At 43.2% G+C, this 16,480-nt stretch overlaps 1 protein-coding gene across 1 annotated transcript in view; it reads right to left on the bottom strand.

Moving 5' to 3' along the window:
• The window catches only part of pcloa (piccolo presynaptic cytomatrix protein a), a gene marked incomplete at both ends in the record, with an annotated part of 55,768 nt that extends 54,101 nt beyond the window's left edge, over positions 1-1,667 (bottom strand). Inside the window, one exon of the mRNA XM_084573486.1 lies at positions 1,465-1,667. Within this exon, the coding sequence (XP_084429612.1) occupies positions 1,465-1,667 (203 nt within the window). The remainder of the gene's footprint in view (positions 1-1,464) is intronic.
• Between the last annotated feature and the right edge of the window lie 14,813 nt (positions 1,668-16,480).

The following is a 16,480-nucleotide window of genomic DNA, read 5'->3' as shown; positions in this document are numbered from 1 at the left end:
GTGTAGTTGGCCGCCCTGGGGTAAAGCTGACAGGAAAGTGAATACCGCTGAATGACATGGGAGTGTAGATGGGGGAGATAGGGAGAGGGAGAGAGAGAGAGAGACTCTCAGCTCAGTGAGGGTAAGCTGACACGTCTTTGCTAGCTCAGGCCGAGAGGCAAACGCAGACAATCCAACGCCGACGGGATCTTTAGAGAAAAGCGCAGACGCACTAATGGACTGGGCTGGTTTGTTGTTGTTGGAAAGACGCGCGCGCGACGTATGGATGTGTTGCCTTTCTTGGGCCGCTGACGCCCCTGCCATTATTAAATCACAATCCCGGGCAATGAAGTTGAAAGCCGGAATGAATACAGGCATCCGACTCTTTTGTTTACGGCGAGCGATCTGTGATTGAGTAAGAGCAAACACTCGCTGTGTGTTGCAGTGCCTGGTGTGGGCCACTGCAGCGGTGTGCGTTTCAGCACCACGGACAGCGGCCAGGCTCCGAGACTGAAGCCCGGACGGCGAGAGAGGAACGTCCCAGATTGACAAAAAAAAAAGAAAAGTAGAGAAGAAGAGGAAGTCTATGAGAGATGACATTAACGCCTCTGTTCTATTTATAGTCATATTAATATTGATGCACCCCTCCCCCTTATCTCCAGCTCAGATATAAATAACAATTCTTCCCCCACTTGGAGCCAATTAGCACTAATGCACATCATGACATTTTATCTGATGCGTCCACATTACTTTACCACAATAATGCCATTTGAAAGGCAATGCAATAACGAGATTGGCGGCATTTTGCGTCCAGTGGCAGCTCCCTGGCTCCCCTTTTCAGCATCGTCCACACACACACACACACACACAGTTTAAAGGGGAATTAAAGCAGGAGTAAACAGTTTAATTGGTGGTGTTACATGCACAGCTGATGAATTTGTTCAGATGGGTGTTAAGGCGTCGTTCAGATGGGAGGCAGGCAAGCAATGAAGGGAAGGAGGGAAGGATGGATGGAGGGAGGGAGGGAGGGGGGGGAAATAACACAGTGTTCACGACAGATTCTTCTTACCCAGCAGGCATTTCGAAAATTTCGCACGAATACTGCTGGAGGTGTGTCTCTTTACTCTCTGATCTCACACAGACACAAACAACTCACCGATTCAGGCTTTTTTTATTTTTTTTTCCCGCACTCCCCCCCTCTTTCCTAATTCTCTCTTAATCGTGCGTTTAAATGAGAGTTGGGAAAATACAATTTCACCTGAACGCACCCTTTTTAACGTTCGCCAATGGTTCTTAGACATGCATATCGTGAGATGTTTGTGATTAGCTCTAATAAATGGATGATTTATGAAAAAAAAAATGAAAAAAAAAAAAACATGGGCGTTTTCGGGATCCCTGCCTCCTTATAGCATCTTCCCCAAACGATGCTACAGCCCCCTTAACTGGTTGGTTATTTGCTAAGCAGATGCGGTGTAAATTCCCTGCCTTCGTGCAGCTGCTGCGCCTCCGGGCTGCCTGCCTTGCGCCCTTGACATCGCCGCGGCGAGCTGCCTCTTCTGGTCCTCGCTCAGGTCGACCGGAGTCCCGTCGGAGACCCGCACGAAGCCGCCCTTCCCGTCAGGTGCCAGCCCCTCCGGTAGCCCAGACGGCGGCCCTTCGCCTCCTTCCAGGCTCGCTTCGTTCCCCATGATGGACCCCTCCCGTTCCCCCACCGACTGTATTCGGATCAATGCACACAATCCGATCTCTCCTCGCGTTTTTTTTATCTCCAAAGAGCGCCGCGAAGACGGTGTTCGTCGGTGTCTCCGAACATCTCAGGCGGTGTCTTGTTGTTTTATTTTTATTTTTTTTTTTACTTCCCTTCCCCGTCCTGCCTTTCCATTTCCAGCGTTTCTCGTTGTTTTTCTGCGTCTCGCATCTCTGCAGCTGTACACCACAGTTACCACAGTTTTCCGTTGAGGGGGGTCTTCTCTTCTACTACCGTTAACAGCCACTAAAAGGAGCTTCCGGTACGTTTTTACAAAATAAAATCTACGTTAGCTGCCGTTATTGCAGGCATTGCAACGTGCGCACTGTTAAACCTCGAATCAATAACAACAAACAAGAAAAACACGAAGAATCCTAATATATTTTAGTGTATATATTTGTGTAGTTCCGCCACCGCAACCCAAAACAATTACGGTATTTGTTTTATCGTCAATATAATTCCAGGGCTTTTATATTGAAGAGAAAATACACAACTTCCGGTCGTTTCTACGTAACTTTGGTGATCTCAACGTAGCTTCTCCAACCGCCTCCTACTGCACTGCGCATGCGCCACCTCAGACAGGTGATCTGAAGACATCGCCGTAGGAAAAATACGGTGTTAAAGGGGACAAACTCAGCTAAAATGATTCTGGTTTGATCGAGCGGAACATTTGGGGTCACCATTGAGCCTTTGCTTTTATTTATTTTTTATTTTTTTTACTCTGTTGCTGATTTGAAAATAGGTTAAATCTGAGGAGACAGTTGTAAATAGTGTTTGTGGGTCAACAATCTAGGGCTCAGGGGGAGTGCTTGTGGTTTTCATCTATACTGTATAACCACATATCACATTTCTTCACCTTCACAAAGAAAAAACAAGAAAAAAAATGGCCAGTCTATGTGTATAAGAAGTATATTATTAAATCTACTAATTTGAGTTGAAAAAAAACATCAGATCAAGCAAAATAAATGTAATTTTTTGGGGTGATTATACCTTAAATTGTTCAAAATAGACAACTACAGGTGACTCTTAACATTTTAGTGTTTTATTGCCTCATTTTATATCTGATTTATATTCTCAGATATGTTAGTGGGCAATTGGAGGCTGTGGGGATGTGGGGAAATCAGGTTTCGCTGATTTCAGTCAGGTAAGTCGCAATGAATCCTTTCTCTGCTTTCCTCTTTTGAAGATTTGATTGCTGGTGTTATCATAGAGAGCATGACGTGTGATCAAATGCATGTAATATAAAAGCAGAGTAATGAAAAGACAACATGGAGGCTGCAGAATGTTGCATCTTTAAACACACGCAAATGTTAACCTGCAAACAAAACTGCGTTACATCCATCCCACTGCGAATGATTGCAGATCAGACCCACGGTGCATCCGGCTCTACTGTCCTGAGAATATGCACAACCAGCCACCAGATCCAGCTGGTAGGATATTAAAACACGTCGACTCTGCTGTACGTCAACGAGATGTGTCGTGATATGACAGCAAGTGCTCATTTGCCGTGTTGTCTGCCGAGCTCTGGGGCAGATGTGTCCTCGATGCATCCAACTCAGAGCCCTATCTACCTGGACAGGGGTGGAGGGGAACACTCGAAGACTAGATTATGTAGCAGCAGCAGCAGAAATTTGTTCTTGCTAAATGTAAATGGTTAGGACGACTCAAAAAAAGTAAAAAGGAATAATATGACCTTTCAAAGGATATCCGAGGCCTTTCTGATTGCTTGCTGAGACATAAACAAGACGACAAGTATCGTCGTCTGTGTGTAAAATATTGAGATAAAGCCAGATAATAATTGTTTAGCGTAAAGGCTAGCAGCATAGTGGTCGCCATCTTACATGTTGAGCCAAGAAAGAAGCCATCGGTAACGTTATTTTATCTGAAGTGATTCTGTAGTCTGTACTTATTTTGTACCGTAAAATGCTGCAGCTAGCATTAGCTCAGCAATTTAGCCATTCAAGTGTTGCTATCTTTTTTATGGCGAGTGCAGAACATGCCGTCTTCAAAACAAAAGAACAAATTCACACACTATCTTAGTAAATATATGGTGTACATTGTGTATTGTAAAATGTGTCTGCTAGCATTAGCTTGGGTAGATCGAGAAGTAGTGACAGCAGGAAGTCAGAGTTAGTACTTGTGTTAGCCTGGCTAGCTGTTTAGCCTTGCTTCCATTGTCTTTTAGCTCTTCGTCCTTCATGTACCTTTCATTCCTGCTCTACACCGTAAAAAACAACAACATGGATTTTATGAAACTCACAGTAAAACCACAATTAGTATGATATCCGCAATTTTTATGAAGTAACCAGGTAATGTACTGTACCGAGGCCAAGAAATAGTCTAGCCACCTCAACGTGTCATTCTGTACACATTAGACAAAATTAAAATCCAATATATAAAAATAAATAAATGTATTAGCCTTGAAGAAGGGGCTTCAGACAGAGCTCATTTAGCTCATTCGCCTGTTACCACTAGGCTAAGCTAACCATCACCTGGCTGTATCTTCACATTTAACACTGACGTGAGTGTTTTCAAGCCTTCAAACATCCTTCTTTCCTTTGTTTTTCTTCTGTATCCCTCTCTCTAATCATAGATAACTAACGTTTCTTTATTTTCTGCATCCCTCCTCCTTCTCTTCCTCTTCTCCTCAATACATGTGAACATGTAGGCAGAGGTGAGGTGAGGTTTTGGTGTCTGTCCTCGGTGATGAACTGATGGAGGTGTAACGATCTCTATGTTCCTGCCTTTCTTCCCACTGTCCGCTGAAGCATGGCCTGATTGTTTCTACGCTGTGAGGCGGAAGCAGCCCATACATGCCTGCTCTCTCTCCCTCTCCATCTCTGCGTATCTATTCCACATACTCACATGAAAACACTGACTGACTGAAGCAGTCATGCAAAGCCGACGCATTCTGCAAGATAGGCAGACAGACAGAGGGACAGGATGACAGTCACACACACACACACACACACACACACACAGAAACAAACAAGCACACACAGGTGTAAAGGCACAACATCAACAACAGGCCATGGGGCAATTTATACACACACACCTGCATACTCTGTACACAGAGTAGATTCATTAGTACTGTGCTACCAGGGGCCTTTAGGCATTCTTCTGTTATACTAAGCATTTTGTTTGTTCCAGAAAATTGCACAGCACCTAAATGAGTATTCGAATAATCTGTTGAAGTACAACTCCTAAACAATTTGGGCCTGAACAGTTAACAGAGATACGTAAGAGGGGTAATAGGCCTAATAGGCGGTTTAGGCTTCTGCGTCGGTTTGGCGTCATAGCTACATCGATAGTCCAGACCCTAGCGCCTTAGCTGACGTGCACATCCCCAGAAATGTAACTACACGTCGCGGCGACACACACCGCAAGAGCTGTGATTGGTGCACTTGGTAGTAGCGTGTTTCTGCTTTAGTATTACCGGCTGCTTCTCCATCTCTGCAGTTTTTTGAATTGATTGTTTTGGACCAATAAAGATGGAACACATCGAGGAAAGGTTCACTGAGAGAGGTTAGGAGGTACAAACATTTGTAGGACTCGTCTTTGGCAAAATTTCGGCAACGGTTTCAGTCGCCATTGTTGAAAGTGAAGCCAGAAGTAGAAACACACTTTGGGTGGCGATTTTACAGAGCGAGACAGACTCGGCGTAGGCTACATACGTAGGTTACGGCGTCTATGTCCCCAAGTACTTTAAATGAGCCTTAAGTTCTCCCCACCCACAAAATCTTTGTGCACAAATTTTGTGTCCCTCTGTTACTAATTCATTATGTCCAGCGAAGATCTTCCAGCCTACTTAAATAGTTTGGACAGCATTTATGCAGTAATGGACAGAAGAGTAACAGCGACACATCTGTCGTAAAAGATATTGACAATGAAATAACTTTAAAGGACGAACCGTTAATAGGCATACAGTATGTGACTTAATTATTTTCTCTGACTGATGAGCCAGCATTGCGTGGTGCAAAATAATTACAGGCCGATAAATTACATTGAAACATGATCCATGATGATATCCTGATGAGAACTGAATCTTGCAAGGCGACATTTGGATATTATTACGGGTCATATTATTTGATGTAATTTATCAGTCTGCAATTATTTTACACCATGCAATGCTGCAGCTAGCGTTAGCTCATCAGATTAGCCGTTCAAATGTGGGTATGATCTTTTCCGGAGAGAGTAGAACATGCTGTGTTCAAAAGGAAAGAACACTACCCTGATGAAATTCATACACTCTCTTTGTAAGTACATGGCGTACACACACTTGCTCTGCTTACCCCACCAGGCAAGGAAAATAATACTTTACTGGAATAATCTGTAGACACGTTGATATTGATAAGATACTCAAGCTCTTTTTTGTAACAGGTCATAAAACAAACAAAAAAAAAAAGCCAGGAACCGCTGACTAAGTAAAAGTACCTCAAAAGTATGATCAACTCCTGTCCTGGACACTTACAGTGTGTGTGAGATACGAGCGTTTGTGCCGTGTAGCCGCGCCGTTGTAACTTGAGTCTGGTAACCAGATAACACGCGCTGCTCCGTGTTCATTAAATTTGAATACTCAGTTGGGGTATGAAGCAAAGAAGCTAACAATGGCGAATTCTTTTTCCTCGAAACATTGGTGACAGTGCAAGTACTAAGAACAGCTTCTAAAACACAACAACACTGTAAGTGAATTCACCAAGGGCACCCCAACACACCATGCAGACGGATACCTTTGAGTATATGTGTTCTATAGTATCCTTCCCTTGTGATATGGTTGCCTTAACAAACTACTTGGAGCGTCCCTGGAGAGCTCTAACACCATAATCCCCTCCTCTTTCCAGAAAGACGTGCAAACAGCAAACAAGAGTTAACATACCTGTGTTAATGTGCAGGAGTGTGTGTCTGCTTGTATCCTCAAAGTCAGTGTGTGATGGGGCGAGGTAGCTCCCAAGTGACGCTGTACTTGCAAGTGACGTTTAATTTCTGGTATATTAGGACTGAGCCTCTTTTATCCCTATTAGCATCCTGGCACGCGTCTAATTCCGCCCCCGACGCCAATTTCCCCCTGACCAGAGAGCCGCTAAAAATATTTTTAAAGTCACAGAGGCTCGCTTGCCTTTCCCCTCGCTCTGCCTTACTATCCACAAGCAGACGAGCGGAAGCGCTGGTAGGCGTGCTTGGGTGCACCTGCTGCCAACACACACACACACACACATACACACACACACACACATTCGCGTACCAGCACAGGCAAATAAAAACACACTCATGCACAGACATAAGCGGCCCTTCTAATCCTCTTTACTTCTGGAAGATAGGCCAATCACACACTGCTCTGCACTGTAATCTGTTTACTTGTACACATAGTGCATGTAGCTGTGGCTGAGGGTCAACTTAACTCACTGGCAATCAACTTAAAGAACAAACGAGCAGCAAAAAAGCACCAATTATTATTCATCCCTTTCCAAACCACATTTGAACCTCAGAATACTTTTCTTTCCATCGAATTGGCCACAAATGCCTTCAGAGCTGAGCTGAGAAGCCATGACACCACCATCTGTTGAACACAAACACGGGAAGCGGATGACACAACTGCAGCATTACAGAAAACACATATGATCGCTCGGCAGTGCTCGGGAAATAAAGTGGTTTCCTTCCAGCAAAATTCTCGGCGAATAACGTTCCACAAGACACACAAAGGCGTCTGATTCAGACGCTCGACACAATGTCGAGGGTTATGCAAGTCCCCTTTGTTTCGTACGAATACGCGGCAGCAGACGCACAAAGAAGAGGGAACGGTGACGGATGTGTGCATTGAACTGGATTGAGTCAAGGTCTGTCTGAGATTTTGTGTCGTGAAATGTGCAAGATATCAAGTTGTTGGAGGCGCAGCTCTCTCGTGTCCTTATCTGCGTCTCCTCATGACAGCAATGATTTAAAAAGTGCAAGGAGTCACTGAGGAGTCGGTGTACTCACCTTCCTTTCACCTAGATTACTGCTGAGAAATCCTTAAAGTTTGGGCTTTCAGTGATTAAGATTATAATTTTTGGACAGTGAAACTGATCTGAAATCTGCGATTTATTTCCAGGAGGTTGTTATGGTGCATGAAGGGCGTGGGAAGGAGACTTGAACTGGTAGCAGGACTGTTAATAGGATTTACCGGTCATTGTCCTGAAGCCAATCTCCAAAGCTGCGAGTGCAGCGGCTGATTCATGTAAAAGCAGCATGGCGTTCTCGCTACATGAATGCAAAGACGTAACAGTGATACGGAAAAAAAGTACATGCGTTGTGAAAATAATGAACAACTCCTTAAATAGCCACAGTTCCTACTTTGTGTACAGTTGGTGCTAGGAACTTCTCTCTCTGCACTTCCCAGTGATGACAGCACTCTGATGTCTGCTCCTTGGAAGTTTGAATTCCTGCGAGTATACCAGTCATTTCTGTGTTCAGCACAGGCAGCTCCCGCTAATTAACAAGGCTTTCTGGAGTGTTGTTCACACTAGATGCAGCCAGAAGTGAAACCACAGTGGAAGGATCTTTTAGGAGGAAGGCCCTTGTAGAAGTGGGGTAACAAAACCCTTCTACCAGCATCTATAAAGCTTATACACATTATATTTAGTCTGTTTTACAAAGAAATATTTCAAACGCTTGTCAACACTATGGCGAGTCTATGACCGACTGATGAAATCATATGAAAGCCATGAAAAGTGTTGAAAACTATAAGTGTCCTAAAAAAAAAAAGGCCTGTAGCAACTCCTATGCAAAATTACAACCCAACCATAGTTGGTGACACGGCCCATGACCAGAAGACAGTAGCAATCCTAGGTTCTGGTGGGTCCCAGGCAAAGATCTTTGTGTTCTATCCCCCTAGTCCAAACTAGCAAAATCTGTTATGGGGTAGAAAGAAGGGGACTGGAGTATCGTCAATGTACTCTAAGGCCTTGATTGTCAGTGCAAAATGTGCCAAAATGTAGAGGACTTTGTGCCAAAGAAGGCAGGTAAAGTGGCGTTCAGTTTTTCAAGTATAACACCACTGTGGCCAAATATTCTCCTCAGTTGCTCTAAGTGACTCCACAGTGATTCTTACAACTTTTCCAGACCCACTAATTCAAGGACATTGAATCATGGCCAGAGTGTATCTGATCTGATTTTAGTGTCTGGTAAAATGCTACTTTGCTGATTGGTTGTACGTCAATACGGGACTTGAAAGTAGAAGTGACAAGGACACCGACAATTTGCATGTAGGCATTGGTTTTCTCTGGATGCTTGGACTCTCTCCCGCAAATCCGAAGGCACATACGTTAAGGTTAACATGTGGCTGTAGGTGTGCATGTGAGTGTGAATGGTTGTGATGGACTGGCAGCATGTCAAAGGTATGCCCTGCTCAGATAGGCTCCATCCCGTCCAGCAACCCTCATCGAGACGATAAGCAATAATGGTCGGATTGGACGTTCAAGCAGCGCTGATGTTTGCAGTTACGTCCAGAGTGAGGACGTGCTGTGATACTTTGTGGACTTCAGCCAACACAAGGTTCAAAAACACTGCATTTACCACTTGGTGTCGCCAAACAGGATGAAGACATTTAATCGATTGCTTCTTTAAATTCATTTAGTAGATATTGATCTGGGGTTTTCATGCCTTACGTTTACTTCAGATAAATTCAGTATTTGAGAAAAACCTTGAAAAATATAGCTCACCAGTATAAATGATTTGCCTTGTTGGCTTCACTGCCTCCTCCACACGTCTCTTCCATTTTTCACAGCGGTGAGTATCTTAACTAATGCTGCATCTCGATCTAATGGGCAGATTCAGAGCTCTTGAAGCAGTCCAGAAACAGTAAAAGTATGAAAGTATTGTGGCTCTGAATGCCAATGAAGCCATACGCAACCCCATGAATCATTGATAACACACACCTGTTGTCAAGGTAGTGCGTCATGGGCTGTGGCGTCATCACTATGCAACAAAAAGCTAAGTCCCCAGTGTTAAGACAGATTAAACACAGATGAGTCACACTGAAGGCAAATTCAGAAGCTAACAAGGGCGTTACATAAAATCATCCTACTGTCTATATCCAGGTCTTGAGGTCACTTCCCTAATACCGCCGCAGCTCTAATAAAAATCTTTTTCCTTGGCTTGTGACGCTGCCGAGCTTTGGCAGCGCTCGGTGATCCACCAAGTCCTTGAACGCAACCCTGCAGCTGAGTGTGAATCAGTATTCTCTCCAGAGACGGACGAGAATAGGTCATTGATCACCTCATCAATCCCAAGCAATCAGTGAGAGGAGCTCGTGTGAGGTCAAAGCGGCGTGCTGGTCCGTTTGCGTCCGCGCAGACACATGCGGCGGGCTGTGCAGACACGGGAGGTGTCTCTGTTTACGACTCCCAGCCTCGTAGCTCAGCGTCGAGGGGGCGGGACCACGGCAATAAATCACAGCCTCTTAACAACAGACAAAATAGCAGTCCCAGAGGATACCGTATACGCTGAAACCCCAGAGGATGGACTGCTTGTGCAAGGAGACAAAGTGCTTGGTGATTTATATGAAAAGGAGAGGTGGACATGACTGAATAGTTAATTATTTAAGTGCAATACTTGATCAATGGTCAATGATCAATGAGTTAATGTAGTGAAACTTCCATTTACTGCCTTGATGCAGCAAGCTGACCATCAGCATTTTACAGGTGTTGGGCCACTGAGTTTCTGCCACAGACGATATGAGGCAACGACACAGTTGTCGCTGTTCGTATTCTATATAAATAGCACCACTTTGAAGTCATAATATGACAATGTGTCACTCAACTTAAAGTGATAATAAACTGGGCCTCGCATTGAGCAAAAAAATGTTAACATATAATGTGCTCATGTTGAGTCATGCAGCCATCATGGAGGTTAAAAGCGAAAGCTTCGCCTGAACGCAGCGGGGCTTGGTCTTGAAGGAAAATGTCATCTAGCTTCAAGGAGCGCTGCGCTGTATCAGGTTCCTCCCCAGTTGCCATGGTTTCCGCTGCAGCTGCCACTCATCTGCAGGGTTCCTAATTATGGGATCACTTGAAGATTGGTGCAAATGCACATTACTGTCCCCTATCGTGCAGCCGCACACCTTTATCTGTAGCTACATGTGTATTTATCACAGCAGAATTACTGGATGGAAGAAGCAGAACTTTTCAGATGTTTGAACAGCAGCAGCAGCAGCGTACATAGGGAGCAAACAGGGAGGGATGAGAAGCACAAGAAATGAAAGCAATTCTTCATACTGTACGCTGCAGAGTACACACTGGACTTCTTTTAATATACTGTACAAAGTGTTAGAGAACTGGGAGTAGCAGCAAGTTCAGCAGTCTGCTGCTATCTTGTCCTGCCACTGACCTAAATCTCCTCCTCTCGCCTTGCCCACAGACTTGACTTCCCACAATCCCTTGGGCTAGCTCCTGGGCAAGAAGGAATGAGTCAGCTTCTGAGCCGAGCCTACTTTCAAGAGTCGTGAGGAGCTTTGGACGTGCATACGTACATACTGCACTAACACATCATTTGTACGTTTAGCCCAAAGCAGCACGGGAATGTGTCTGCATCGCTTTTCTCTGCACTGTCCTTTCAAAACACATAAACACACTGGAATACTGTAAACAGTGGGGTATAAATAACAACTCTGACCCGTTACATTTAATATGCTGCTTCTAATTTAAGAAAACAAGCTGTTTCTTAATCTGTTAGTCAACTACAAATATAAACTGGCATTGATATGTGTGTTAAAATATTCATGAACACTAATTTAAATGCAAAAGAGGTGTTTGCATTCTAATTTTAAAGTTTGAGTAAAACAAGGCCCGTCAAGACTCATTAAAAATCTAGCAACACTGGAGTACGGTGAAATACGTATGTAAGGAAAGTCCATGTGAACGACCCCCTCTTGTGGTATTCCCCCGTGAATAGTGGACATTTTCACAAGTTGTGACGTTTGCTAACATTTTAAGAAATTATTGTGATGGTAAGTAAACATATTGAAATTTAATATTTGTTTGTAGTTTTATATGGCCGAGGAAAACCCAGCCTTAAGCTTGCTGGAAATGGTGGAGTTGGAAAGTAAGTAAACTATTATTTCTCCACATATGCAGGTATGTTGTGAGTCAATAAAATAATTAACATGGTTGCTATAATTTCTAACTTGTTAAGAGTGCTGGAAGTGCATTTGTACGATCGGTTAAGTAATTTAGCTAGCAGAGCTCGGTCGCTAGCCAGATTCTGTTAGCGTTTACCTGTTGTGTGCTAACTTGTTTTTGGTTTTCAGAAAAGTCATATATTTTTTGCTAACTCTACTTTTGTATAGTGAGTGTGTTGTCGCAGTTTAAGTTTGTCATGGCATTTACTTGTATTTACATTAATTTGTTCAAATAAAAGGTATTGTGTTTTGGTAAGCCCATCAAATCACTCCTGCATTCAGGGGTATGACGTTAGCTTGCTAAACCGTTAGCCTCTTTGGCTTCCAGACAGTAGCCTAGCTCTTAAACCTTTTGTGTACACGACTTTCCATTTTAAGGCAGCAACTAAGCTAACTAACTTAGCGTTAAAGCGGTAACATCATCCGTAAATCGCGAGAATACAGCTGTTGGGCAACTGTTGCCGCCTAGCTAACAGTTTAGTATGCTAACGACCGGGTAACAGCATCATAAAACGATGGGGAAACTGGGAATGTACAGAAAGAAGTAAAACTATCTTACTAAATTACAACACATTAACTTACCGTTGACTATTACTGGAAGCGACAGCATGTCAAAACTTGTTGTTTGCTGGCCACAGTATAGGTCACGGTAAGCCTGTTTGAAGGCAGCAAATGTCTGAGAGTTTATAATTCAAAGTCAAAATATGAGGGGGGGAAAAAGAAAGAAATAACGCCATATTTTAGGATTAAAAGAACCTAATAACCCATTGTATAAATGCATATCCCGGAGCAGATTATGCATGAGCTTTAGTAAGCTGGAGTGTGCTGTTAAAGAAAACATTGTTGTTCCAAACAGAAATGTAGCTCCAAGCAGCAGATATATATATATAAAAAAGAAACACTTCAGACAGCGGAGACGTTCCCCTACAGCAAAAGACCTCCGCCTCAACAGTCAAGGCATCCCCTCTTCCTGAAGCCGAAAGCGAGTATTTTAAAGACTCCCAGCGACCCACAGGACATTCAAGGACAGTCGTCATGGTAACAGAAGCAGCGGATTTCATAGTGTGCATGAAACTTGAGAGCCAGGGAACATGATTGCGGCGCTCTTCTAATCACTTCAGCCGACACACACAAATATATACGCTTTGAGTTTCTGAGCACGTGGACAAACGCTGCTTTCCGAGGCAGCCGGGTTTGGACTTTGGAAGGTATAAAAAATAATACATTATGTCAAGATGTTACAGCAGCGGCCACTTAGACCTCATAACAAGGCCTCACACGAGATCACAAGGTTTGAGGAGAGGCTCACTGCAAAGGCGAGCGAGGCAACGGCGGCCTCTGGTGGCTCTTTGTGAGACGTGTCTCTGTGAGCTACAGAGTTTAAATAGCTTTTTAACTGAATATGCATGTCTGCTTCTTAATGCAAACGATCAAGACTAAAGTTTTTATTTTAATGGTAACATAAAGGACAAGTCAAAGTGTCTGCTGGGGGGAAAAAAGCCTACAGTAGGATTAATTAACAGAAGCTGAGAGCCACTTGCATTTGGAGAATGGTGTAGTTTGCTAGCTGTGATGAATTCAATAAGAAAATGTCTCTCTTACCTCCGGTCTTGTGGTTAGTTTTAGTCGTCACCACGCAATAAAGGTAAATTCATTATTGTTGCCAGCTTTCCAGAACTGGCTGTTTTCAAGGCAGACATTTTAGGGCAGAAAAAGCACAGGGGGGGATCTAATTTTGTTAACGACATCTCAGCTCCATGAAGTGTCCCCGCAGTAAACCAGGACTCTGTAAACTAACTCACTTAAAGTCAGTTCTGTTGTTAATGGCATCTTAAGTGCTTTTCCAGCTGTGATATACCAAAAGGCCTGTTTTGATAAATGACCGCACCCCAAGACAAAGAGCTTGCTGCAGTCAGCTGCTACTTTTATTTTTGAGAAGTAATCTCAATGGAAACTGTCGTCAGCATGTTCCGTAAAGGTTATCGGGACGGCGTTGTGGGAGTGATTCATTGCAGAGGAAATTTTATCCATGCTCTGCGTGCAGTATGTGCTATGTTCCTAGAAGATGAAATTTGATAATATGCAGTTTTCATCCAGTGTCTTTTGACAGTTTGACAGTGATGAATGGCCTGGCATAGCCTCTAACATGCTATTTGGATTTTATTAGCATATGTCCTGCAAGCAATCAGAATTATATGACGTAAGCTGATCTCTTTTAACTGTCCATACTTTAAAGTTGTTTCGCTGTCAGCATTTTTTTTTACAGCAGACGTGATAACAGAATCTAAACATCTTGCTTCTTGGACAGCAGCGATTTTGTCGCCGACAGTCGACTCAAAGTCACTCAGATGACGTATCTGACCACATTATCGTTACTCTTTTGTCCACCATCGCCCATACGATTCACGAAAATTTTGCATTTAATGTCTGGAAAAGTGTTGCATAGATTGCCATTAACTTTCTTGCATACAGTGTGTTCATTTCCCATGTAAAACTATCGTTTATTCACCCAACTTTGGTGATATTTGGAGTCCTTCAGAAGATATTTAGCTCCAGTGGAACGCTGCGTATAGCCATATAGTGGGAGTGACTGGGGCACCGAAACGCAGCCTCGAAATAACGCACTGCCACAAAACTCGTTCATTTCACCAATATTTTGTTATGATGGATAGTGCTATTCCCCTTTGAGTCCGGAGTTACCTGACGTCTATTCGCGGACGTGCAGCGGTTTCTTGTTCTTTGGCCAGCTGTTCCTCTCTCTGCCTCCGCATCTTCCTTTCAACGAGCTCCTCATCCGTATACTCTGGCTCAAAATGGTAAGGACGTCCATCATAAACAAAGTCGTTGGCCACAACCTCAGAATCAGAAAAATATTCAGCCATGTTGCAAAAAACTAGCAGTAGTGGGGTGCGCAGGGCACTCAAAATGACATCATCCAGGTCAAAGGTTAGTAGGTCAATCTACAGACCCCGGATGATGGTAACAGGTAACTCCGGACTCAACAGGGAATAGCACTTGTGTATCATAACAAAATATTGGTGAAATGAACGAGTTTTGCGGCAGATAATGTGTTATTTAGAGGCTGCGTTTCGGTGCCCCATTCACTCCCACTATATGGATATACGCAGCGTTCCACTGGAGCTAAATATCTTCCGAAGGACTCCAAATAACACCAAAGTTATAAGGGTGAGTAAACGATAATATTTTATGCCAGAAATAAGGTCCAGGTTGTAAAAAACGGTAGTTCCCCTTTAAAGAGTTAGCATAGAGAGTAATGCCACATTGTGCTAACATCTTGCTACAGCAGCCCAGATTGGTCAAAAGCAAACACTGAATCTAGAAAGGATCACCATACATTCTTTCACGTGCTTGGAAAAGAGCTGCATTTTTTTTTTTGGCTGCAATCTGCAGCCTCACCACTAGATGGTACTACTTACCACACAATGGTCCTTTAAGTTTTCTTCCAGCACCACAAACAGCCACAACGGAGCTGCTAGCAAGGCTTCAGGCTATGAATAAAAAAAAGGTTTGCTTTTCCACAAAAATGAGAACAAAGAAACTTTTATTTTTTTTATTTTTTACGGAGATGTTTATTTAGACAACTGAATGCATGCCAGAAAGAACTGTGTTACAGCAGCGGTAACTTTCAGCTCTCTCACATTTCTCACTCTGAGGGAGAGACCCGAATTAGGGACACATCAAACTTTGGAGTGCTGGAACACTATCCGATCTAACTTATTGCATCGACACATTACTCTTGTATTCAGGGGCCGGGGGACACAGGAGGTACCATCGTTGAATCAAAAGATTAAGGAGCTCGGATCTCGGAACAGCTTTGGCCAGAATTCTCATGAGTTGTTAACGTCACTGTTTTGGCAGAAAGGACAAAAGTAATTCACACCTTGCATTTAAGGGAATTTTACCTCTCACACAAAACACGTAAAAAGACGATAAAAAAGATGCACTTACTGTAGGTAGCATTCACATGCAGTTATAATGTGTCTTCTCCTCAGACTAGATTTAACATTTTTCTCCACTATTTCTTACAGAGAGTCACAGCTAATGTTTTTTCAGTTTGGGGGAATTATCTTACACATAATAGCTACAGGATGAAAAAAAATTAAAAAAAAGAGACATGTTGGATGGACGTGGGAGAAAGGAAAACATAATGAAAATATAATCTGGTATGAAAGAGACTAAATTGTGCTTATCGTTGGCGGGATCTCTGTCTAATGAACACACAGACGTCTGCACTCCTGAACTTCAACACACTCACATCCCTCCTCCCCCCCAAAAAAAGAAAGGAGATTCCTCAACACGTATTTTTTTTTTCTTCTTCTTAGCCAGTTGGTCCATCATCAAAGTTTCTTTTGTTGCCGTTGTTTCTCCAATATACCGATGAGCCAGAAATACCATAATATCAAAAATAAATGCAACCCTTTCACAAAACAATGAGCAATAAATAATAGTCAAGTGGTGTCCTTGTACTGTATATGTACTGTATATACACAGAGAGTTACGTTTGTTGTATATATGTACACGAAAAAAAAACAACCGGCAGTCTTTGTTTCACAACTGGGATCTGTGTCCGGAAAACTCGT

The sequence above is a fragment of the Chelon labrosus genome, assembly GCF_963514085.1.
Source record: "Chelon labrosus genome assembly, chromosome: 23".
NCBI classification, from domain to species: Eukaryota; Metazoa; Chordata; class Actinopteri; order Mugiliformes; family Mugilidae; genus Chelon; species Chelon labrosus.
This window is presented reverse-complemented; position numbering and strand designations above follow the sequence as displayed.